Genomic DNA, 26280 nt, shown 5'->3' on the forward strand with positions numbered 1-26280 from the left:
TTTTTATGGTCAAATTTTTTTTTATTTTTTGTATTAATTCTGTATACTCCTTGTCTTTGTATTGTACAGGTCATTCATACAGTTTATGATATAGTCAATAGTAATGACACACAAGAGGTGTAACAAGCGTCAACCAGTCACCCTCACAGACATGCATCATGCACGCGCGCACACACACACTCTCTCATTCACACATCCCTTACACTTAAACAAAAGATAAAAATGTAAAACTTTTTTTTTTTTAAACCACAAAACCCCAATTCTTCATTCTCCACTGTCACCAGATTCACATCTTCTCAATTCTTATTTTGAAATGAGTATGACAATACTTTTGTTTTAACAAAATACAAAACAAATGAAAAAAAAATGCAAAAAGGCAACTAAAGAAGTGGGCAAAGCAATTCAGGGGAAAAGTAGGAGGTTAAATCAGATCCAGGTCTTCAACTCAGAAACAGAAGCACAAATGAGCTGCAGGTAGAGTAACTACTGGCTGACATCTGGACAGTTTACCACAAGTTACAGATGGCTGAAATGCAACTTGACTTTGTGAAACAAACAGAATCCAATGTGCTAGAGAGTTTCGAATGTGTCCTCGGTCAGATGTGTATCAATATGAGCCAGTGTGTGTTATACTTCTAGTAGCAAAAGTGCAGGGCTGAGGAAGGCAACACAAACCAGTTAAAAGGGCACTCTGCAAGGTTTATGGCACAAATAACAGCACTGAGAAGCAGGTGCATAGCCAAAGGGCCAATGAGCTTAGGTTGTGTTGTGAAGTCGGGCTGAAAACCACTTGCCAAAACCTTGAGGATGTTAGTAAAGGACACTTTGTTAAAATATTTTCCCTGTCTCCACTATGAGCATCACTGGACAATAATTATACGTAAGCACTTCATCACACATTGTACCCAAAAAAAAAAAGGTAAACCGATACCTTAATTAATCAGCTGGAAACCCTTTCTGACTTTATTCACAGCTAGTGATCAGTGAATAAGAATACATACAGAGTGGATATTTCTGGCACAAGTTCACGCATTTCCAAGCTATGAAATAGTCATCGAAAGCTGAAGCACTTATTTTACAGTTAAGCTGTGTTATTACTAAGGAAGCCATTTCTCTTTTACATGAACTTTCAAAGAAGGTAAAATTGTGCCAGAAATCCTGACTTTGAATTAGAATACAAAGAGTTTCAATCAGTTCAGCAGTGCCCACAATCTGTGTCCATGAACAGGGAGACCTTGAGTGATAATCCTACCTGCCCTTGCTTAGATTTAAATGAAGCCAGTTGAGAGCGATGACGATATGTTTGAACAGACCGTGATCTGCAAACTAGTGTATTACTGGAGAAAGGATATATGAGGAGAGTGCCTGCTTAATGCACAACAGAATGATTAAATCTGATTTAGTCCATGTATGATGGAGCCACATAAAACAATGGGTGTCAGTAACTGCAGTAGTCTTTCTTCGTTGCTTTGTTTTTGCATTGGAGCACACTATGACTCACATTAGTCCGCACACACGTACAAATACACATTTGCTCCCTTAGTTGAGACACTTTCCCAAATCATGACCTCTCTCTCTCTCACACACACACACACACACACTCATTCTTTCTCACACAGACAAGAAAGGCGGTCATCATTCTTGGCCGTCCTCCATGCGCCACTTCAGGAAATCCTCCTTCCGGGCGTCTGGCTTGATCTGGTTCCGCATGCCACCAAGCAGATTGGAGGTGGCTTCAGAGGCCACTATTAAAGGTCGGACCACGGTGGGTGGGATCTGCCGTAAGACGCCGCCAACAGCACCAGGCAGACCCTTCTGTTCGTGGCCACGGGATGCTACATCGCACAAGGTCTGGGCCGTGTCAATCACTCCCTGGAGAGCACAGAGTCAAAATATTTTGTGTTGTAGTACATTTAAATGCACTCAAGAAACCAGGCTACTAAAAGGAGTCAAGTTATGCAGGAATTATCTTTTGATTGATTAATTTATCGGAATATAGTTCATGGTTACGTCTTCAAACGTTCCAATTTTATATCATAGAGGACAAAGAAAGGCAGGGAAATGTCACATCTGAAAGGCTAATTTTAGATTAATTTAGCCAGAAAACTTCCCTGATGATGAGTTAAACTTTTTCAATCAACTTGATCTCTCCAACTTAGCTAACCGTTGTGCATGTGCTATGCATCACTACATATTATGATGTCTCTGTTGAACCGTCCGCACTGCTGTCACAGCGGGACACGGTCTCTTCACTACATACTAATGCGAGGGTAACCTCTGACGTACCTCTCTGACGGTGTCGTATGCCTTGGCCACACCCTCTCGGAGGTCTGCAGGCTGAGCCGCCCTGCGAGGCCGGCTAGAGGGGGCCCGGCCTTCTGTGATGGCGAAGCGGTTTAAAGGGGGAGTTGGAGACAGGATGTCGTACACCGTCTCTGCTGTGGCCTTCAAGAGAAGCAGAAAGACATCAACAATGAAGCCCTGCTCATTCTGAATGGACCACAGGCTGAGATGGACATGACCTAAAAATTTCAGTATTTTCTTGCGACTGGTAGCTTGTCCCCACGCTCCTGTACACCTTTAATTCACAGTCGTGACTTGCAGAAAAAATCCTGTACAGAGTGAGTACCTGAATGGCCTGGACCAGCCTGTTGCTGAGCTCCAGAGCAGCTGATGCTGTGGAGGTGCCAAAGGACGCTGCCCCTCTCTGGAGACCGCGAATGATGCGCCCATCCTTCCTGTACTGCTCTATGGGCAACCAGAAGAGATCCCTCACTCCATGGACTGGAGAAACATACAGATGCCAAGAGGGGAAAACACAATGAATCAAGAGATAAAACAAGAGAGAGAACATGTCAAGCTGCGTTTGGAGCAGAGACAAGCAGTATCAACTCACACAGCTGGACAACCGAGTGCATAGGGCCAACACCTCCCAGAATGCCCGGCAGCTGATTCTTCCTGATGTCTGCCAGCCACTCAGTGACGGCGTACTGGATTACTTTGTCCACACCAAGGAGACTAAAAAGTGTCACAGAAGAAATACACTTTTAACTGCGGGTAGTGTAATCCCAAAAAACAGTGGACGCTAAACAGATCCGAAACGTTCTCAGATTAGTATGGAAGTGTGTATTTCTACCCATGTCGGCAGCAGAGCCTCTTCAGCTTCAACTCAGAGCAGTTTAACTGGGCCAGACCGATCAGAATGCCTGCAAATGTTCCCTGTGAAACAAATAAAGTCAGTCAGGACAATTCCCCCTCAAATACACATAAATAATTGGGATTTCTTTACTATAAGTTTTTGGTCAGGCTGAGTGACACATGAGCTGTTTGATGCAACTCTCACCTGTTCAATGACAACATGTTTGCCATGATAGTCCAGCCAGATAGGCACTTCAGAGGTGAAACGAAATTCCCTGAAAATAGCAGAAGAAGAGACAATATTACAGTTTGAAGCCATTATTCAAAACATACAAGATGTGAGTACTGTATAACTTGTATATTCTCACAACTTTACTGCTTGTAGCACATAAGCTCTTATTACCTCAGATTTTCAGAAAACCTGGTGGAAGAGAGTAGCAAATCTGCATCTTGAGTTCAACTTTGATGAACTTTGACTGACCAAGTCGCACCCTCCATCAATAGACCTCTCAAACAAACCATAAATAACCAAACTGATTTCCGTGTGCGTCACATCCTACGCTGCCCACATGCATGTGTGACTGTGTCGTTAGCGTTTCCATACCGGAAGTAGATCGGCTGGTCGGAGGAGGAGCTGGAGCCAGCAGAGGAGGAGCTCTGCTCGCTGTAGGTAGTTTCCACAGAGGCTGTGAGGTCAGGTCCCAGACCAGAAGCTGACTCTGACTCCTCAGACGCCTTCTGGGAAGGGTCTGCCTTCGCTGAAAATGAAATAAAAAAAGAAATACATGAGATGTTTTAAAACAAATACTGCAAATGTTGAATACGGTCAAAATGATGTTTTGCAGTCAGTGAACCTGAATCATGCTACAGTGATATGTAACATTTACACTATATGGACCAAAGTATTGGGACACCTGACCATTACACCAACAGGGACTTCAAGGACATTGCATTCTAAATACATAGACATTAATATGGAGTTGGTCCCCCCTCAGCAGCTGTAACAGCTTCCACTCTTCTGGGAAGGCTTTCCACAAAATTTGAGTGTTTCTGGGAATATTTGCCCATTCATGCAGTAGAGCATTTATGAGGTCAGGCACAGGATCAAAAGGTCTGGCTCACAATCTCCAACCCAGTTCATCCCAAATGTGTTGGATGAGATTGAGGTCAAGACTCTGTGTGGGCCAGTCAAGTTCTTCCACACCAAACTCATCCAGCCATGTCTTTAAGGAGCTTTGCTTTGTGCACTGGGGCACAGTCATGCTGGAATACAAAAGGGTCTTCAGCAAACTGTTGCCACAAAGTTGGGATTTTTTGCAATTTTCTGTCAAAAAAGCCAAATTATATTGACCACCATTCCATTCAAGAAGCAAATATAACAGAAGGGGAAAACATTGAAGGAGGTGGATACTTCTTACAGGCACTGTGGCTCTACTAAACACATCTTATTTAGTATTCAAGATAATTGATGAAATATGCAACAAAGGAAAACATCATTAGTTGTAGTTCACCTTCAGTTGCAGGGTCCACAGGTAGGTAAGGGTTAACAAAGGAAGCTAGATTACTGAAAAAGTCCTTCAAGAAAAACAGTGCGTCCTGGACAGGAGACAGAAAAAAAAAGGTTGGTTAGATGTGGAGAGGTTAAAAAAGCAGTTCAAACTACTGGTACCTGTCAGAATCATTAGTACCAAATGATCAACATGCAAAGACATATGCAATGACTCATTTAGTAGCTACTTCAAACTGCCATCTCCACTCTGACACAGATCTACTGCTGGCATGAATGAACTCAAACCAAAGAACCAGTCATTTACTTTCTTCATTTTCTAAACAGAGAAAATGAGAACAATATTTCACTGCAGCTCTAAAAACCATTTTTGGCTGTATATAGACTGACAAAGACTGAATTACACTAGCTGTTAATATTTAGCCTCAGGAGTCGGAGTCACCTGGTCAATGTTAAGTCTTAGTGGCAGCAGGCTGATCCGAAGACAGCACTCTGGACCACCGAGTCCAGACTCGGGACACACCTGCAGGGCCTTCACTGTCAGCTACAAAAAGAAAACACACAATCAAAATCACAGATAGTCCAATATCATATCATACCCCCCACCTCCCCACCTGCCTCACCATGTTGGAGTGGGCTCGGCGTGGCATACTCTCGCTGGTGTAGAGGTAAAGGAATTTGTTGATTTGTGAAGAGGCCAGTCGGTCCCGAACCTCCAGCTCCTGGACAATGAAAACCTGTCTGGAGAGGGGCTGTTCGCCTCCAGGGCTGACCCCGACCCCAGCTGCCATTGACCCCTCCCCATCTTGCCCCACTACTGCCACCGGGTAAGACTCATGCTGAAAGGACACCTGGAGGACAGAACAGGAGCAATGTGTAGAAAAAGATGGATGTTTGAATCTGTCTCTGTATTAGTGAAGCTGGAGATGTACTGGGAAAGTTTTAAAATGGTAAGCAGTGCAGTTTGAAGTTGAACTGAAAGGAATAGTTGGATGAGATGATCATTACTACTCAAATCTGTATCAAAGATATAGGCATAAATAAATAGCTGAAAGATGCATAAGTTTAACAGTTACATACACAACACAATACACAAATGCCCAAATCACATAAGGAAGTTTGTCGACAAATCACTTCATGATCTGCAACAGAAATCCATCTTAATTAACCACCCACTTCTAGTGTCAGTTTAATCTCAACTCAGCATTATACATGCTGCATCAATACCTTGGTGAGCTGGATCTCCATCAGCAGTGTGTGCTGACGCCCACTGCCTCCAGCCCAGCGCCAAGAGTTCTGGGGCCGGGAGGAAGAGACGGAGCGAGACGGGGACCCACGCACACCAGCAGGGACTGAACGTCCCCTGTCAAGACAGGATGGAGATGGTGAATGAAAAGCAAAGGAGAGAAAGAATGAGTGAGTGCATGACAGTTATCACAACCACTGAGGTGTGCCCTGTGTGTGTGTGTTACCTGCTTGCGTGCTGGGCATGTATAGATATAGGTTTGCCACCAAAGTCCTTGCCCCCATAGAGATGCCACACCACAGAGATCTCCCGTAGCACCACCCTGCTCTGGGGCACCGGGAAGCGGCTGGGGGCTCGGAGCAGGTCTGAGCTGCCTCGAGGCCTGGAAAAGTGACTGTCCTTCACCTTGATGGGCCCCGTTGACAGCACCGTCACCACGGGCTCCCCATCCTTAGGCTGGAACAAATTCCACATGTAGACATTTTGTGAATAAGCATACAGAGCACGTCTGAAAATGAGTCTACCAGGGAATGACAGCTAATAAGGATGAAAAAGAAAGACAGAAGACCATATAGCCAATGAGAGGGACTCACAGGAATGCCCATGCCGGGAGCCTCCAAGATGCAGAAATCATCGTTGTCAGTGGAGCCCTCAGAGCCTCTGTCTGACATCATATCTGCCTGTGCCTCTGTTGCTGTGGCAACCAGTCCATCAAGCTCAGAGTCCTCACCCTGCAGGATGGAGGGGCCACACTTTGAGGCTTCACCAGGGAACAGGTAGACGGAGACAGGCGAGCCCCTTGGCATGGAGGGTGACCCTGGACAAATGCAGAGAATCCACCAGTCAGTTTGAGAAATCATCAACAATAACATGCAAAGATGTAAACGCTTCACCCTGTTCCACAGCCATCAAAAACCTCCTGAGCACATGCAGGTTTTAGTTTAATCGCACTTCACATAACCAAACCATTTTAATAAACCTCTTCCCCTACACAAGGCAATGTGCATCACTGCAGAATTTCTCTGAACTGTATCCTGTCGGGATTGTTCAGATGTGTTAAATAACCAGACAAACTCTGCGGTACCTGGATCTAAACTCTCTTCTCGGTGGCTCTTCTCTGTGTCAATTAAGGCATCAGCCAGGTCATACTGGTTGATCTCAGCGGTCTCAGCTGGAGGGCAGGGCAGCCCAAACGCAGGACTTTCTGACAGCTAACAAGACAGAATATCACACAAACAAACAATTTCACAGCACTCTTTTTAGCATTCACAGACATTTTCAGTTTCCTCATCATTGCATTGCATCATTCATTATTTATCATTATGTAGCAAAAACAACATCAAAAAATCTTACTTCTTCTTGGCCTCATTATCTTGACTCTTCAGTGAATACTTACGGGTAATTTCTGTCCAGCGATTTCAGTGGGTGAGGTGTGTCGTGGAGGGGGGTGCAGGTCACCCTGGGAGACCAGGTACTGCAGCATATTGACCAGGGCAGCGCAGGAGTCAGCACAGGTATGAAGGTGGACCACATTGTTGGAACAACGGAGCTCAAAGAGAGGCTGAGACTGGAAGACAAAGCGACACAGAGGAAGAATATTTAAATGAGTAACAGGAGAATCAATAAAGGTGGCGACAGAGAGGAAATACACGGACTTATGTGGGGAGCAGTGAAGCGAGGGGGATGATGTAACAAATATCAATCAAAGTCTTTTACTGTGCAGAATACAATATCACAGCCACAACACGTCTCCCCTTTAGCAGCAGTAATGCATGCTGGATGAATCTCCAAAACATTTGTTCACTTGTTTCTTTTTGTTTTTTTTTCAATCTGTCATGTGATATATGAAACACAGATAAGGTTTTCCCAAACCTTAGGAAATTATGTTTTTCATGTCTGCAGTATTTGGAACACCGACAAACCACTTTGGCGGGTGATAAATGTGCAGTTGTTCTAACCGACAGCCATTAAAAATGATGACTGCTTTGTATAGCTAATATAAGATCCTATAAATGTCAAATGATGAAATTAGCCTCAGTCAGGCCATGTGTAAGTGCTGATCTGCTGAATGCAACCAGCGAGGGAGAAGATGAACCAGATTTACAAGATTTAATACTAAGAATATCAGTGTGACGAGAGATAAAAAAAACATTTTGTGGCGATCATCAGTGATCAATAAGGCTTTAGTTATTCACACCAACAAAAAACAGTAAACAGATCCATCATAGCCTGAAGAAAAACATGCACTGGAGGAATGCATTAAATGTAAAATGTAAAAAAAAAATCAAAAAAAAAAATCATCAAAACAAAAAATGTAAAACAATAAATAAGGTTAAAAAACAAACAAACAAGGTTCAACACTATAAACATGAAATAAAGCAAAGGCCTCAGGGAAAAGACTCAACAATGCAAATGGACATACAAAACATCTTTGCTTTGCGTCATAACAGAATTTAAACTGACCTTCCTCACATCTGTACACCTTGCTGCTGATTGGCTAAAATGGCAGCTGCATCACTGTTGAGGGACGACATGATTACAGTCGCCTTGATGGTTTTGGTTTCGTGTCCAACTGTAAAGCGATCCGAGTCTTAAACTGCTGTCTGAAGCTATTATTGTAGTGGAACTTCATTATGGTGAAACAAATATTTATAAACACGGAGCCTGTGCTCATTAGTGGTTTTTGAGGGGAATTGAACTAAAATTACAATGTTTTGTTTACGCTCACATTTTCTCTGGCAGGGTTAGTCATTTTTGTGCTGCGGTGTATCATGGCTGCTGACTGAATGTGAAAGAGACACAGGTATGTAAACAGATGGCGGCCACTCACCAGCTTGCCCGTATTGCTCCCTTTCCACGTGGTGATGGCGAGCTCCAGTAGGTCAATGTCCAGAATACACACGTAGTCTGTGACACACAAACAGATGGAGGTCTTTATTATTCTGACACTGATTGTTGTTTTCCTCACCACTGTAATGTAAGACGTCCGTGATGGTAGGATGACATGATTTTCCAACACCTGTTTTTGTTTTAGTTTGGCTCATTTATTTTACATGGAATAACAATCACGCTGGTGTTGCAACATGCACAACACACCAGGTGTACTGTGTCGAGGGTCAACGTCAAGGTCAAGGAGTTTTTTATTGTCATTACAACCATGTAAGTGTAGTACACAGAGCAATGAAGCAACGTTCCTCCAGGATGCTACATGGTGCTACATATAAGGAGTACACATATTGAGTGAGACAGCGCAAATACGAGATCCAACAGTACAGTAAGTGTATAAACAACAAGACAAAGAGCAAAATGCTAATTAACAACATCTGTCCATAGGGGGCTTTATTTAGGAAACAAGACACTTTTGACTCATTTTTATTCATCAAGAACTGAACTGTTACATGAACAGTCTGGATCTCGGGACTTTTAGTGCTAAATAACTCCATCAGAGACGATATAAATGGATACGAAAAATCTCACCAGCCTGCAGCAACATTACTCTGCAGGAGCAGCGAGAGTCAGTACATGATGACATGAAACAGACAAACCATGTGAACATGTGTCCTACCTCTCCTCAAGTCCACGGTGTCAGTCTCACATTTGTCAGAGAGGTAGAGAGCAGAGTCATCCAGGATGAATCTAACCACAACGTAACAAAAACACAACCTGATCTGAGTCACTAGTTCAGGTAATTATTCCAATAAATATAATATTTGTTAACATTAATATGTCAGTCTGCTGCAGTCTGTTAGCAAACTTTACCTGAGGTGGAAAGTGGCAGTGTCTACAATGATGTTACTGGACAGAGAGAAGGACTCTGCTGTGAACAACAATCGCAGTGGAAGATACAAAGGTCTGGAAAACATAAAAACACAAGGCGAGGGTCAAAAAAAGAGAAAAGTATAATGTACACCAGCATTTCACCTTTTTTCCTTTTTTTATGTATATACCTGTAGTCGACAGCACAGGTAGCGAGGTGTGTGTGGAGGACAGTGATGACAGCTGGTGCTGTGTATCCCAGAATGGGATCATCAATGACATCCAGGAAGTCAACCAGCTGTAACAAACCAAAGAAGAACTCAGTTGGCTCATAACAAACATTGTAAATTCATCCATCTAATCTGATTAAAGCCTGAAGTGTGTGGTTTGCATTTTCCAGCTTAAGTTCAGCTAGAAAATAAAACACAACAAATTCCAGTGGCTACAAATATAACATAGACTGCAGGTCTATTTGATTATTATCATACCTTACTAACTACAGTGTAATAGTATATACTTATTATCTCTGGGAGTGAAAAAAAGGCAAAAGTGGTCTGTTGATATTTCTGGTGGGACCTGTGTGGGACAGCAGGGTGATGTTAATATGTTTTCTTTAATGTATTTAGTTTTCTGGATGGAAAGATTCTCAGGCGCTGTTTGTTCCATATAATCAGACTGTGAAATCAATACCATGGCGCACGAACATCGACATCCACTCGAGGACTTTAACTAACTAATACATTCATAACTACCGTAACTAACTACAAGGACTGCAGCTGAGTACAAACTGGTACTTTTCTTGTCATATCACCTTCTACGTCTATCCTGCCACATTTCACAACATTTTACTGTAAAAAAAAAAAAATACACCAAAGTTTACACCAAGTGTTAAGTTCACATTTAAAATTACATTAAAATACATACATACATTAATAAAGTTTTTTTTAACTATTTCAAATCGTCATCATTTAAACAGATCTGCTCCACCCCAGCCAACAACAGCAATAAAATCCTGCTCTTATATTAATGCCTGGCTAATAATTATCTAATGATGCAATACATAGTAATATAACTGTAACAGGGCCGTTTTCCTCAATTGAGTACTTGTGTGTAGAATTTAGGGAGATTTAGCAGCACAAATGGAATATAATATATATATATAGTGTAATACACACTTTATGTATCACGCATGTATGTCAAAAAGCAACAGGATGATGTGTTCAGTAAAAGCAACAGCACAATACATGCCTGTCATTGAGTTTAGGTGCAGGGAGGACAAGAAAATGCCGAGAAGATATCTGTAAGAGCACTTTCAATTTGCTTGTACTGCTTCTCACCTGCTCGTGCCAGCTGTGATTGGTCTGCGTCATGTAATGTCGCATTGTGGCACCTTGAAGTCGAAGAGCAACCAGGAACTCCTATGAGGAAAAAGAAAAACAGACGTTTAATTTCAAATTTGCAACAGCTGCAAAGTCGGGAGTTTGAAGAGGACGTACCTTGACACTCCTCTGTGGGTCCAGCGTAATTTTAATGGCTGTGGACAACATCTGTGGCTCTCCCTCCCTGCCGCTCACGCTGCTCACGCCCACCTCTGTGGGGTAGATGGTGGGGTCCAAGTGCTTTGGGGGAGTGAATTTGGGCATCTCTAACCGCTGTGGGATGGGGGTGTTTTTCACCACAGCTGTGATTGTGTGTGGTGGGCGAGAGGGGGAATAAAATGTGATAACTGACCCAGAAAATAAATTTTTTAACTTAACAATAAAGTTACTTCAACATAACTAAAAGAGAAAACATGAACGAAGCCGTAATTCAGTGTTTGCAATCAACATGAAAATGTGCACCTCTATGGTAGAGCTCCACTCGTTTGCTCTCCAGACACAGGAAATTGAGATTGGGGTTGTTCTGGTGCTGAGCCACACTGAACATCTTCCCCCCTTCCAGGTCCAGTATAATTTCGCCATGACTCTGGTCCTCCTGAAGCAATGAGACGGTTACGAAACAGCAAAATTAATGGATAAAAAAAATGGATCTGGTCAGGTATCTTAAGTCTTTTTGAACCAAATCCAAGTTCTGTCAGTGCTTGGTATGAAAATTACCAAGCACGACAGCCAAAAATCACACCAAAAAAGTCAGAAGTCTAAAATGAAAAGCTCTTTCAATAACTAAGATCAATCCATGGCTACTGAGAAGAAAACAGGTGATATGCTGGAGTGGAGGGGAAAATACTGAGCTTCTGGTATATAAACTCATTAATTTTATAATGAAAGCCCTTTTCTCTCATCTGAATTATTTTATTCTATAAAAGTCCGCATTGTGTTATGCAGATGTAATCCTGGTGATGTCGTGTATTATTCATGAGAGTGTGGCAAAACTTCACACAACATTAGATTCTTCAGTATTTGCGGGACCACCAACTCAAGTCGCCTTTGCCTTTGACCATAAAATCTCCCAGCAGACAGGCCCAAGCCTAAGTCTCAAGTCAACAGCTCTGGATCAAGCCAGTTACGGGTACACATCCCTTGTCTCATTAAATTCAGGGTCTTTTTAAACTATGGTTAGCAGCCACATGGCTCACCTTCCTGTCTGTTCTGGCTTGGAGGCGACCTTTGCCGATAATCACAGTGAGAGAGAGGAGGCTCAAATTGTGGTTGGGACGAGAAGCTGACTGTTGAGTCCTTCCAGCTGATTCACTGGCCAAGTAGAAGTGAGGCTCGTCCTCTTCTGAATCGGAGTCTGTGGCAGAGACAGGAACGACCGTCCTTATCCAAATACAACACACACTAACTTGATTAATAAAAGACGTTTAGCAGGCGAGTGTCCAGCAGGCCTACACGACCCAATTATTTCCACCAAAGCAACTCACCCAGTCTAAAGGCCGACTTGCATAACTGGAACTCATCGCAGTGATGGCGGCTGTGGTCGGGGCTGTGGGCTGAGGGGGGAGGAGGCTCCCACATCAACAGATCATTATTGATCCTTTTGGATGAATGGGTGGGTGAGGAAAATTAATGTTACTTCTGGTGTAGGATTTAAGACCATTATAAAGACCAAAAAACAGAACAAAGCTGGAGGACGAAGCCACTTCTAATATAACGTATAACAGTTTTGCATGAGCAGTTTAGGAGCAAGGATGGCAGAAGTATAAAAAGAGAAAAATCAATGATGTTTAAAGGCAGAGAAAGTGCATCTTTTAAGACTTGACCCATTACTGTGTTAGAGCAATAATATCTTCAGAAGAAGGTCTAAATTCTTTGTATTTAAGACAACTACTGTCTTCAACTGCTACTGAAGACAATTTAAAACAACATTTTGGGGAGTTGTGCTTCTGTTGAGGTACCTGTTATAGATGCTCTGGAAGGCCTGTTTGCTGGGCAGCAGGATGTAAGTCAGTGGCAGGTTGATGTCCACAGCACACTGACACTGAGCAACACACTGCGCCTGAAACTGATTCATCTCCTCTGGGTCGGCCGGAATCACCATCTAAAACAATGGAGGGCGAGGACTGAGATCGCTCTGGGATCTTTGAATGTCTGATAAATTGAGTATTTTTTATTTTTCTGTGAGTCAGCGCACCTCCTCAGTCTCAAACATGGTGCGGTTGGAGGAGAACGGAGAGCTGCTTTTGTCGTTGAGTTCACAGTGACTTTCAAAGAAGGCAGCCCCGAGGTCCCTGATGAGGCCCAAGTTCATCCCATCCAGACCTGCTGCCGGGTCCTGAGCCTCACCCCCACGCACACGCACCGATATCCTGGTCACACAAACAGTACGTGAGTAATATTGACTTATGAGGTTGATTATAATAATATCTTTGTCTGATCTGATGAACGAGAATGACTCGATGTACACGGCAGAAACTCTTTGGTGGTGTGAAGTGCTGATTTCTACAGGTTCTCAACACAACACTAACCTGGGCAGAACATCACGGTTCTTCTTCACTCTGATACAGGGGAAAGAGCCACCCTCCCAGCCCTCGTATGATCCTGATAAGACACAACACAAGTCATTCCCATTTAGCATTTCACATCTTAAAATGTCTGCTTCAGCCATGCATATGCAAGAACACATAACTGGTTATCAGGGTTGCTTTTACTGTTTTCAGTGATAGAACTGTATTCTAACAGTCAGTCCTTACATATCTAGTCTTTAACAGATACATTTTGTACTGCAATCTCCAATGTGTGTTATTTAAAATACGCAACATGCAGCAGCAAGGAACTTTCCCTTTCTCTCTGACTAATGGCACCATGTTAACAAAAACAAGGGGCTTTCCAACTAAAAAATAAGATTCTGGATGAAGAGATTACATTTACATGGTTTTGATATGTTTAATGGTTTTACTGTTTGTTTTCCTGAAAAGCAATATTGACAGAGAGGGGATTCAATTCAATTCAGTTTATTTATATAGCGCCAATTCACAACAAATGTTATCTCATTCCATTAGAGCAGGTCTAGACCAAACTCTTTAATTAAATTATCCTGTTAAAACAAATAAAATTGAAATCATATTAGACCATCTGTCTTTGATCTTGTAATAAATATTCAGTCAGTATTAGTATTGTATAGGTTTTGTGTGTGTGTTCCCACCATGCAGGTCAGTGAAGGAGGCCTCCAGCAGCTGGGTGAGGCAGGGAGCCCACGGCTGTCCCGGGGCAGTCTGCTCGCTTTGAAGGCCCGGGGCCTCCTGATGCTTCAGTTCTAGCTCCGTCAGCTCCAGCACTAAGGTCTCTTGTCGCACTGCCCTCTGGGTCGGTGGTCGACGCTTAGAGATGGGCCGCAGGTCAGGTATGGGGAAGCGCAGCCTGAGGACAGCGTGGGGGGAGAGGAGGGTGAAGGAGGAGCACAGCTCACTCGTCTGGGTCTGAGAAGAAAGAAAGTGAGAAACCTTTTAGTGTTTATTTATCAGTACTGGCTGAACATGGATTTTGAGAACTGATTGATGAGATATAAAGAGAAGACAAACTGTGTTCTGTCCTTGTTGACCAGTGAGAATCTTCTGTGGCTAAATAAGAAGTGCTTATTTGCACCCATATGTTGTAATTTGGTCCATGTTTGTGTCAGCACAATATGCCTGGTCAGACATGACAGGATTACCTTTCCAACTTTCTCAAAAAAGCTTGTCTATTTTTAGTTGCACAGTGTCATGCTGACATAGATAGCTATGTCTCTGCATAAACAAACTGGATTACTAAAGCCAAAATTATTTTCTGTGCTTTTCTGCAGATCACTTTAGTGTGGTACTCTGTGATTACAAACAAATAATGTGACAGAGCTCGTGTTAGGAGGCTCTGCTTGTATGTACAAACTGCCATGCTTAATCATCAGGTCTAATAACCAAGCTTGTGTGGCTCCACCTGTATGAGTCCAGGTCCAGCAGTCTGTGTGGGACAGTGGCTGAAGGCTTTGCTCAGGCTCCCCAGTCGACTCAGGACGTCTAGGTCCAGCTCGGCGCTCAGCTCTGCCAACTCCACCCGCACTACACTTTCCCGCCGCACCACCCGCTGTTTTCCCTGCCATGACGTACACACACACAGACACACCAAAAGGGAAAAACACGGAGAAACAAAGACATGTATGTGTATTAACTGTGTGAAAAATTGGTGTCATCATCTTATCATTCAGGCACACATGGGACACAAAGGAATCCTTTGCCTGAAAAACCTTGCTAATGCATCTTATTAGACAGATTCAAGTCAGCATGAATATGCTCATGATTACTGGCACTGTCACAGTCTGGGAACTCGGACTTTTATTAGCCAAAGCTATTTATGAGGGTTATGCAGCCTGCCAAAGATATAGTTCTGGCAGTAAAAAAATACTATTGATTTTTTGGCAATAAAATGTCTAAATTGAAGTTATTCAGTACTGGGAAAATACAGCCTTTTGGAAACTTTAATAAAAAAGTTTGGAAATAGTAATATACCTGCACAATCATCATGCCATTAAAAAAAGTAATATGAACTTTTTAACGATGAAAGAACAATAAATACCTGAGGCTTTACTTATTTAAAACTCACTTCATTTGCAGTCATTTTTCATTTTTCGAATAAGTACAGAATAAATATAATGCACTACACAAACCAGATACTATTTGTACAGCACATTTTGTACACTGAAATGCGAGACGCTTCACACAAAGAGAAACTGAAAATGGATTATGATCAAATACCATTTATTTGAGATGAGAAAGGTTTTGCTCATATCTGGTGTGTGTATGAATGCATACCCTGCGCAGGTGTTTTTCAGTGAGGCCGTAGTGTAGCTGGGCACATGGTCTGGCTGCAGCTCCAACTGTGAACATACCAGCTTTCTGGAACTGAAGCAACTGGAAAGACACAGAGAGAGACGCACTGTTCACTCGAGTTTCTTTTTTCAGCTTGTTAACAGAACAACAAACATTTGACTTTGTGACAGCGGGTCAAAGTTTAGTTAGATATGACACATTCTCATCGGACATTTTTGACTCTAATTTGGGTCATTTATATGTTCTGTATGTTGCCTATCCAACATGAAACTTATCACGACTCGAAGCTGGCAGTCAAACACGTGATGTTGCTTCGGGTGGAGAAGAAAGATGAAGAGCAGCTGTGACAGAGGTGTTCAGACTGCAATGCTAGACCTGATAATGATCCTAGGCGAATCATTTACTGTTCCTACTGCAAACGATATTGGTCACACTGAACATAAACAAAAAGATGTTATCAAGTTTTACAGTATTACAGTGTAAACACAGCCACAGAGTCAGAGTTGAACCAAGAGATTTTCTACCTCGCTATACTGGGGCTTTCCATCTTCCCAGAGGCACTCCAACAGCTCCAGTCTGCTGAAGGAAAGGTCAGAGGTCACAGCCCGACTATGGCGTCTCCCGCTCCGCATCTCACAGGCAACCTGTACTGCTGCTCCTGTCACTCTGGGAGAGAAGACAATGAGAAGTAGTCAGTAACCCTCAGCTAGGAGAACCTTGCAGAAGCCCTCAACAACTGTTTATGTGTGCTCAAGGCAGTATGAGCGGCAGCAAAAGCAGATGAAAAGCCATAAGGCAGGAGAAACACACAAACTGACGAAAAAGGAAAAAAGCAAACCACATCTGTAATATGGCCCTCTGCACTTTACATCGTATCAAATAAAACAAACTTTTCAGACAAGTAGCATATTTCTCGAACCTACAGGTCGTTTAAAGCAAGAAACTCTTGTTGGCAGTTCCTCTTGATAAACTCCAAACTTCTCTCTCCCACTGTGACTTATATTGCCACTGTCGACTTCATGCCACTACTCACCCATCGTGAGAGACACACTTCTTGAGTGTGACTTGTGTTTCTGGTTTAACAAAAAGGACTGTCTCTGTAGGGATGCTTTCCATGATGTCAGACACACAATTGACAACCTCAGCCCATCAGTGGCAAAAAACTTTTAGTGGACATGTATTAGATTGTCAGAGCCATGTTGTAGCTGTCAGCAGAGGAGATCTGCTGAACCAATTCCAAAACTTTTGGTAAATATGAAGCATTTACACACTTGAACATGTAAATGTATGGCTCAGGCTTAAAAGCATCAGAATTCCACTTTAACTTCACCAAGGTTTATTGTATTTCACATATACCCATTTCTACAAATCATTTCTTAACTGAGAAGCCTCTGTTCAGTCAATCTTAGCAACTTTCTTTAAAATTCTCAACGTCTAAAAGCCTCGTAAATCTAAAAATTGCACATTGAAAATAAGTCTATTGCACAAGCTTATGTGTAATTGTTGTAAAAGAAAGTCAGGTGGGAAGAAATAGAGACAAATTAAGCATCTGTGTTTTCCTACCTGAGATGGGAATGTGGGCAGGCCTTGGCAAAGCCACCTCTCAGATGGTGTAAGTCTCTTTCACTGAACATGCTGTCCTTAAAGAAGGCCAGCTCCCGGAAGAACGCCTGAGACACCTGAGCCAACGACAAGGCGCTGTCAGACTGAGAGGGCGGGTCCTCCTGCAGCAGGGTTAGAGTGAGCCCACCAAGGGTCAGTCGCAACAACGCATCGGGCTTCAGCTGTTCAGCCTGGCCGCTGTGCGAACGTCCTGGAAGGAAGAAGATGAGGATGATGGGTTTTTTTAAGACACACTTAGCAACTTAATTTTGATTCCTTCAAAGTGGTGATACAAAACCGTTACCTCTGGTCCGGCTGCTTGCCTGGGGTAGACTCGACAGGCAGCCCGCTACAGGATATCTCCTGGAACAGTTCACCATGCCCTGGCAGGGAAAATTAAAGTGGAAATCAGATTGCCTCTGCAGTACTAAACCATATCAACACATATGTTTTAGGAATTTAAGCATCAGCTAATCAAATGTATTCTTTGATCGTGCTAATCAAGAAATAAACAAAACAAAAATCAAAGACAGGATACCTGTGCAGACAGTGCTGCAGGCTGTGTGAAGCTGGCTATACTGTGTGTGGAAGACTCCATATCACTGTCTGACAACTCACTGCCAGAGCGCACAGATGTCACACTACTGGTCATCCCAGCAGGACCCATGGAGTAAAACATTTCTGTAGGCACAAGTGCAGGCATGTAGTCACACACACACACACACACACTAAATACTACATCATGGCACACTGCTCGAAAGAGTTTTCAAAGTCATTTCCACACCTCCAGCCACTTTTTGGCCAAAAGTGAGACACTTGGTTTAAGACAGATTTCCTGTGTCTTGAGATTAATAATAACATGTTAACCTGTATGACCTGTAGACTGTATGAATGCTTCATTTTTTCCAGGGTTTTCCAAGGTAAAACTTCCTCTTTTGGGGAGGATGTGACAGTTTTTAAGTGGATCTGTGCTTCTTTGGATACCTCCATTCTCCAGGCTGGTGACGTAGGGCTCCAGGGTTGGCTCAGGATCCCACTCCCTGTCTCTAGGACTGGAGCCCAGCTGCTTACTGAGGTCCTCTTCAATCATACGCAGGTCATCTGAGTCTAACGGACGGTTGTGTACTCCACCACACTTGGCCTCTGGTTCTGATGGAGAGAGGATTGGATTGGATAGAGTTGAGTGTGACAAAAAGGATTCAACCTGATGTGGCCTAACTCTCCAGCTCTGACCTACAGAATAAACAGCACAAGCTTTTTTGCTAGACACAGAAGAAATAATGAATAAGTAGTGAATTAGCATTCCTTTTTTGTGAGTGTGTCCATGAACCTTAGCATCATTAGTTCATTTTACTTACCATAAGCACTGAAGATGGAGAAAAGAGTGTTTTCTATTATATTTTATTTGTGAACTGAAAGTACCTCTGAAGGCTAATGTCAAATTGATTACCAGTATAAAAAATAACAAAACAGATCTGACTATACTTTGACTGGGTCTTGCCATTAACCAGTATAAGCTGATCAAGTCGCAATCACCTTTTAAATCATTGAGGAATATGACTTATCTTGCTTCATGCCATAAACAACATAACGCGTAATGCTAATAAAAAGCAAGAATCACTTATAGGGCACTTGAATGGCAAAAGTCAGGTGTGACCCTGGCCTGGCATCAGTGCTTGTTTATCACAGTGGTTGTATTTTAATATACCAGTGTCAATGCAGAGGGCTGCCAGCAGGTCTGTAAGATGGGTGATTTGATCTGGAGACAGCAGCATGTGAACACAGCCCACCTTCCCATCCAACTCCAACTGATGACAGGAAACAGGAGTCAAAATAAGATACAAGCTGCATGTTTAAATCCTTCACAGTGTAAGAGTGTGCACGCACACACCTTTGGTCCAGGCAGCATGTCATTCTGTTTGATCTTGACGGTGGTCTCTATGAAACCGGAGCAGCTTCCTATGAGCAGTGGCTGTGATGGAGGACAGGGAGGGGATGTTTGGGGCCTCCCCATTTTATCCTCTCCCTCATCTGCATCTACTTCTTCTTCTTCCTCTTCTTCTTCTTCTTCACTTGTCATGGCTGATTCTGGGCGTTCCTCCTCAGGAGGACCCTTGAATATAAGGAGAAATCTATGAACATTTCTGGTTATAACTTACATTGATGTTTTTGTACGTTTGCGTCATTTGTCTGCTCGCTGTGCCTACCTTCGCTAGTTGAAAACACATGTTAGTATATAAGGTTTCCACTATCGAGAAATAAATGTGAATTTTACATAAAAACAAAGTGGCTATCACATTATTTCGCAACAGTAGCAAGGGAAAAAAACTTCACCGTGCCAGACGAAACTGATTAACTGAATGGCTGGAAGAGCTGAAGATTTTCTCCAAACAAGTTATAAAGCCCTTTAATCCACATCAGCTCCTCCTGGACTACTCATGCTGTGGCAGAAAGTTGTGTAAGCATTCTTAGTTTTTATCCATGCATAACACTCTTTCATATTTTTTCTTTTTTCTTTCACACTGCTGCTCGAGAGGTGAATTAGTAAATCGTACACATATCTGAATCATAGAGTGAAAGAAATAAAAAAAAAACCCAAAACCAATCCTGAGCAGTGTAGTATCCCTTACCTGCACTGTGCCGGAGCTGTCGTAGAACAGCTGTACAGCCGTCAGCTGGAGGATCTTGTGCAGGAAGGCAGGCGGCTGGTGGATGTCAACAGGTACAGCAGTCTGGCTGGCAGGATCTCGAACTGCCTCGTCAAAGTATTCCAGCCTGGAGAAACACCGTGCAAACAAACATGCACATTATTTAGCACCATGACAAAAATTACAACCAGTCCACAGTGGAAGACGTGTGTATGTTCAGAAATGAGAGGGAAAAAAAAAGTCTGTTGCTCATCCAATGCAAATGAAGAAGTTGCCGCACCCGTATGGAGACAGCAAAAGGTTTAAAATAATGTGATTTTAATTTTGATAAAAAACTCACAGAATCGTTGATGTAAGGAAGAGAACTTAGAACTCAGAGAACTCAGACCTGTCAAACCCTGTATCTATGGAGGGGGAAAGGTGGGTTAAGTGGGTGAGTGAGTTCCTGGGCTGTGGCGAGGGCTCTGTGGTTGAGATCAGAGAGATTTTGAATGGGGCAGACCAATAATTTTTGAAGCAATGCGTGTGTGTGATACAGAGGAGTTTGCTCCTGTTTGCAACTGTTAGCGTGGTGGGCAGAAAGAAGGATGGGATGGACGACGCTTCTACACAGCAGGAAGAGAAGATGAGGTGAGAGGGCTCTGAGCTTGTGAACGACCAAAAGTCTTTGCTATCAAAATATTCATTTAAATTATTCTGTAGGTTCAAAATTTATATACTTGACGACGGACACTCAAACTACAACTACAAATATCTCTTAATATTTTGCCACTGCTTACTGACTCAGTGGCCAAGGTCTGCATTGCTCAAGTATAGTTTCACTGTCAGTCCATTGATCTCTTCATGGGGAGATAATCAGACCAGCACACTCAAATCACTTGTTCTGGTTGTTGCTGTTTCTTCTTCTTCTTTTCTTGTATGTTAATGCCTTATTTTTAAAGCATCTCTCTACCCCTGTCAAGCACTTTGAATTATCTTGTGTCTGAATGGTGCTATATAAATAAATCTGCCTTCTGGCCACTGACCCTGGATCAACATAGCCATCCTGAGCAGCTTTGTCAATAAGCCACAAAAACAAAAAGAGCTCAATAGTCACAGTAAAGCAGGTTAGAAAATGGCAACAATAAGCGAGCAAATTTACTTTAACAGTATTGTCACAGCAGCACTGTTAGTACATTTAACTTGATCAGGACCGAACGCTGCAGCTCAAAATACCATCCTGATTTAAAAAAAAAAAAACACTGAACAAAACCATCAATAATTTGCTAATTCTGTTTGACATATACTCAACTGAAAACAGCATCTGAATTTGCTGCCAGCGACATGTTTCAAACAAGTTGGGATAGGAACAACTAAAGATTGGGAACGCTGGTGCTGGCTCGCAAAACCACACCTGTTTGGAACATCCCACAGGTAAGCAGGTTCAGTGACAACAGGTGATAGTATCATGAGTGGGTATGAAAAGGCTCAATTGTTCACAAGCATGAATGAGTCGACATTGACCACTTTGCGGAACATGTGATGATATTATATAGATATTATATAGATATATAGATATGATATTACAGAGGACATTGCTGCACGGGCTCAGGAACAGATCAGGACCTTTTCTTTTTGGATTTCGGGTTTTAACAATGCAATAAAAATACATCACTAAGAACAACAATTGTTTTCTATAAATCCTGACTGCACAGATCGTTATTATGTTTTGCTATTTTTTTCTACAGTCAGTATACAACCAGTTAGTTATCTGGCTACAGCTACATTACACAAATGCATTCATGTCAAGGTCACAGACTCCCCCTGACATCATACATTGAGTACACCTTGAGTACAGCCTGCAGTGATTTGCAGCCACTGATAAAATCCTGTTCAGGTGAACGACCCCATCAGTACTGACCCTGTTTAAAATGAGCTTCACACTGAGGCAGCCTGACAGTAAAAGACACAAGAGTGCAAGTTCATAACTGAGCAGGGGCCTCTTTTCCTTATCTGCTGATGAGCGGAGAGGGGATGAAATGTAACTCTTGGCTCCCATTTTTCTTTCCCTCTCCACTGAAAATAATGCAAGTGCTGATGTGGGAGAGTCACAAAATAAATGATTACAGACAGACATTTTAGCACCTTGTTGTGATTAACTGAAAGTGAAATACAACAAAGATGAGCTGTGGGCATAAAACTGGATGCTTTTGCTTGTGTGACAGAAAAGATTAAAATCATTATGCTGATGACTATGTTTCAGCTCATCACATGTAACTTCTTCCTTGTTTTCGTCAACTGCAGAGCTTCAGATCAAGTTTGCGTTTCAGTTTGTGCCTCCCCTTAACCGTGGGGGGGTGGGGGGCTGCAGGATGCTTTTATGTCTTTATGACCATGGCCCATTTATGAGAAGAACATTTGTTCACACCCGCACTTTCACAAAAGAGGCCCACATCACAGTGCTACCCACTTACTTGTAACCAACAGAATAACCACTTACTTGAGCCAACAAAAAAATGTTTCAATGAAAACAAAAGTAGACTTGATTTCAGAAACAATATACTGATTTCAACTATAGTTAAAAAGCTGTAAAAATTCGATATTTCATCATGATACTTTATATGTTTTTGCTCTGACCAAACCTCAAAAGAAAAGGAAAAAAAATCTACTGTTCGATAAATGCATACGAGATGAAGCTGAATAAAGGAAGAAAAATTTCTATGTGCTTCTGCCATACATAAAACTATCATGGGTGTTTAAAGATAATGATGAGAGTAACTTAGTAGCTTTACAGGGACAAGGTTCTTTTGTAGAACAAAGCAAGCGAGTCTTCTGTGCATAACATTTCTAGAGAAGTGTAATTCATTAAAAGGCATCTCAGCTAGGCTTTTTCTATAAATATATTATTGCCAAATGAACCGTAAAAGTGACCTTTAAAGTTGCATTTCAGAAAGTCCCATGAGCTGCTCTGTCTGCAGGTTTCAGTGCATGTTGCCAGTAGTATTTCATAATATAATGAAAAGGAATTAACCACAGTATAAGCCCTGCGTTTACTGCATTTACAAATATAAGAAAATATTTCAATATAGAAAAATAAAGAAAACATAATCATGAAGCAGATGCAATAATTAGAAGGTCTTTCCTTTTTCTGTTGCAGCACCTACCGCTTGATGTGCACTTCTAAGGCAACGTCTGTTTCCAGGTCCAGGGGCTGGTGCTCAATGCGAACAATAGTGTCTATGAAGGTAACTTTAATACGACGAAGGACTGCAAACACAGTTGAGATGAGAGACACGCAAAGGTTCATTAGTGCTAATCTTGCAAATCATCTTTTCTTAGCTGTGTGCATTCGTGCAGGGTTTTCCATTTGGAGAAATAATAGCATTGATTCAGTCAGAGTGCACATTATCATTGTGGTTTGAATTCTGATGTCTGTATGTTGACATTGTCACTTCTTTACAAAGCGAGGACACACACAGCTTTGACTCACCCGTCTCAATGGTCTGTGCAAACATCTCAAGCCCTTCCAGCTGGGCAGGTGGCTCCTCGGATGTCTCCGGGGGGTCCTTCAGGCACTCCTGAGCCAGCTGCATGCTGGAAGTCATGCTTGATGACCAGCCCTGGGAGTCCCAACTCCCACCTGAGTGCAAACAAACCCATATGGGATTTCAGTCATTTCTGGACTTCTGGGCTACTATGTAAACGATTCATTAACAAATATGAAAGATCAGGCTTGCCTTGGCCATGCACCTTCTACCTAATTTCACTCCACACTTTGACAGACACAAAGTCTGAGTGACATATATACTTTTTGACAGGGACGCTTTATATTCAATAAATTGTCAAAAGTGTATTACAATAACAATAGGGCGTGTAGATCGAGGTTGCACTTCCTGAGTTTAGAGCTGAGGGGATTAGTTGATGAACTAAATCAGAAAATTGATCAACTATTAACAGTGCACAGTCACTCAGTCACTGCTAAAATGTGAGGATGTGCAGCTGTTCTTCCTCATGTATGGCAGTTACTTACTATTTAGGGGTTTTTTGAACTTTCACTCTGACAAAACAATCTGAATATGTCAATTTGGTAAGTGGAAAAAATGTAAAGGGCATTTTCACTATTTCCTGACAATTTTTTTTCTTTAATAATTTTTATAGCACTTGCATATCAAAACTTACCACGCAGACAGGTGTCTACCCTCACATGCATAGTAAAGAGCTCTACTCTACTCTACTGGGAATAGTTGGGGGAAAACAGTAGTAAAACACACACAAATTAGCCTTTACAATAATCATGACATCGGGCTGCACTTGTCAAATTGAAACATCATGGGTAGACCTGGGAAATCCCTATGATCGCCTCACCCAACCTGTGGCTGACTGATGCATGCTTAACATCCCCCAAAGTCCCCCAGATGTTTTTCAGTGAATTTACCAGTGCGATATTTGGGTCGACATGTTATCTGAAGACCAGAAACTTCTAAGGTACAGTGATCAGTCAGGAGAGCTTGCCAGGGTATGGTCACGGCTATGCTGCTCACAAAGCCATCCACTATCTCCAGAGGAGCTCCAAGAGACTCCAGAAGCTCATTGACCGCCTGATGTAAAGAGGAAGCAGACAGTAAGAAACACAAAGTGAAACAAAAGAGAAAAATGATTTCACACGTGTCTCAACACTCTGGGTGTAATATTAAAAGTGAGCAAAACTGTACAGCTAACATGGCAGGGCGAAAGTGTATCTAGTGTTTATCTGTATGTAGACACGTCGCAGATCTGTTGGGCTGGTGATGTGTTTCCCATAAGTATATTTCCTCGAGCAAATGCGAGCTAGGACCATGACGTTGGAGATTGTTGTTGAACTCGAGAACAGTTGCGAAATAGTCAAGGGTGCACAGGTTCGACAAAAACACACGTCGTCGGCCACCTACTCTTTTGCCTTTTAAAAACTCACCCAGACATCGAGGTTGATTTCCTTGATGACACCGCTGCCATTGTACAAGTCCAAACCCAGCTGGTCCAGACTCAGTCGTTCCTGCAAAAAGTGACCGAGGTAGTGCTGTAAGAGGTACCGACAGGCCCGCTTCTTGATTGAGCCTGACCAGGGGAAAAGCCAGCGAGACATAGGGCCAGAGAGAGCGGGGAGAGGGAGCGAAGAGGTGGCGGAGGAGAACGAGTGCGAATACAGTCCTCTGGCAACTGCATAACAGACTAAAACAAAGTGTGCAAAAACAAGGAATGAGCCACAGCTAGCTGGAGGGGGCTAAGGAAGGGGTAGACCGTAACTCTAGTTCTCCCCTAGGCTTGACACAAAAACTCGAAAATGCGTTGTGTCAGGACCGACGAGACTCCAACTTTACTTGACGAGACGTTTCCCCAAGTATCTGTCGCTGTCTCGGCTCATATTTTCAGTGCGTTTGTGTCGAATTCGAGCGACAGGTCCCGCTGATGCGTATCTCTTGTTTCAGGGTTGTTTATTGTTATCATACGCCAACTGATGGTATGATGAACGTACGTGCGTCACGCGTCACAGTGACGAAAGGCACAAACCCGGTAGAGAAACGACGCCACCCGGCGCCATCTTTGTAAGGTCATTCTTTTTTGTAACTCTTAAGTCAATATTGCTCAGTTTTTTTATATTTATATAACAGTAACGGTATAACATTTTAGGACCGGTCAGACTGTTTACGTGGAGTTTTACTTGTTTTATTATAGTATTATTAAATATAATTACATGTTAAATATAGATTTACTCAGGCAGAGTCAGTCTGGTTTCATTGGGTATAACAGTCAATAAAAAGTTGCCATATCTCTTGCTTAGTTTAAAATAAACTCTGGGCCAATAAACTGAGCCATTCTGTGACTTCAGCTGTTCCACTCTGTTTCTGTCACACAGATACTGAGTGACTTTGCCAACAAAGAACTTTTCAAACCATAAAAATTGTTCAAGATTCTCATCTGTTTGCTGTACTTGAAATGAATCTTCACTCTTGACATTTGATCTGATCCTGAAGTTACACTGTCAAGTTCAGTTAATAAAACAGACGAGCCACACATAACTAAAAGGCCTGTGTTTGTAAATATGGTTTCTCAGGGACCCTATTAGTTTCTGCAAGTTTCTATTATATATATATATATATATTGTGTTTGTGAGAGAGATTCCTGT

The 26280-nt window shown here is 42.4% G+C and overlaps 1 protein-coding gene across 1 annotated transcript; it reads right to left on the reverse strand.

Moving 5' to 3' along the window:
* atg2a (autophagy related 2A) lies at window positions 1-25620 on the reverse strand. The gene is made up of 42 exons (XM_046405448.1): window positions 25069-25620; window positions 24553-24715; window positions 23608-23757; window positions 23282-23384; window positions 20121-20265; window positions 19382-19603; window positions 19199-19298; window positions 18475-18639; window positions 18029-18171; window positions 17795-17873; window positions 17452-17701; window positions 16413-16554; window positions 15871-15969; window positions 14999-15154; window positions 14232-14505; window positions 13555-13627; window positions 13221-13395; window positions 12985-13127; window positions 12511-12623; window positions 12223-12380; window positions 11489-11621; window positions 11144-11328; window positions 10985-11065; window positions 9839-9945; window positions 9651-9743; window positions 9457-9527; window positions 8722-8798; window positions 7288-7458; window positions 6976-7102; window positions 6485-6708; window positions 6118-6347; window positions 5873-6008; window positions 5269-5496; window positions 5088-5189; window positions 4650-4734; window positions 3743-3896; window positions 3344-3413; window positions 3137-3219; window positions 2897-3018; window positions 2630-2784; window positions 2287-2445; window positions 1-1872 (listed from the first exon to the last, which is right to left on the reverse strand). Exons 1-42 carry the CDS (start codon window positions 25237-25239, stop codon window positions 1636-1638), a joined length of 6054 nt encoding a protein of 2017 aa, XP_046261404.1. The 5' UTR covers window positions 25240-25620; the 3' UTR covers window positions 1-1635.
* Between the last annotated feature and the right edge of the window lie 660 nt (window positions 25621-26280).

The sequence above is a fragment of the Scatophagus argus genome, chromosome 12, assembly GCF_020382885.2.
Source record: "Scatophagus argus isolate fScaArg1 chromosome 12, fScaArg1.pri, whole genome shotgun sequence".
Taxonomy (NCBI): domain Eukaryota; kingdom Metazoa; phylum Chordata; class Actinopteri; family Scatophagidae; genus Scatophagus; species Scatophagus argus.

Bases quoted from the DNA above. Each gene is read 5' to 3' on its own strand.
- atg2a (XM_046405448.1), bottom strand. From the start codon at position 25,239: ATGTCTCGCTGGCTTTTCCCCTGGTCAGGCTCAATCAAGAAGCGGGCC. The intron at 13,396-13,554 runs GTTAGTGTTGTG...TTGTGTGACCAG, and splicing joins AACCGTGATGTTCTGCCCAG to GATATCGGTGCGTGTGCGTG. The intron at 9,946-10,984 runs GTGAGAAGCAGT...GGTTTGTTACAG, and splicing joins ATCACAGCTGGCACGAGCAG to CTGGTTGACTTCCTGGATGT.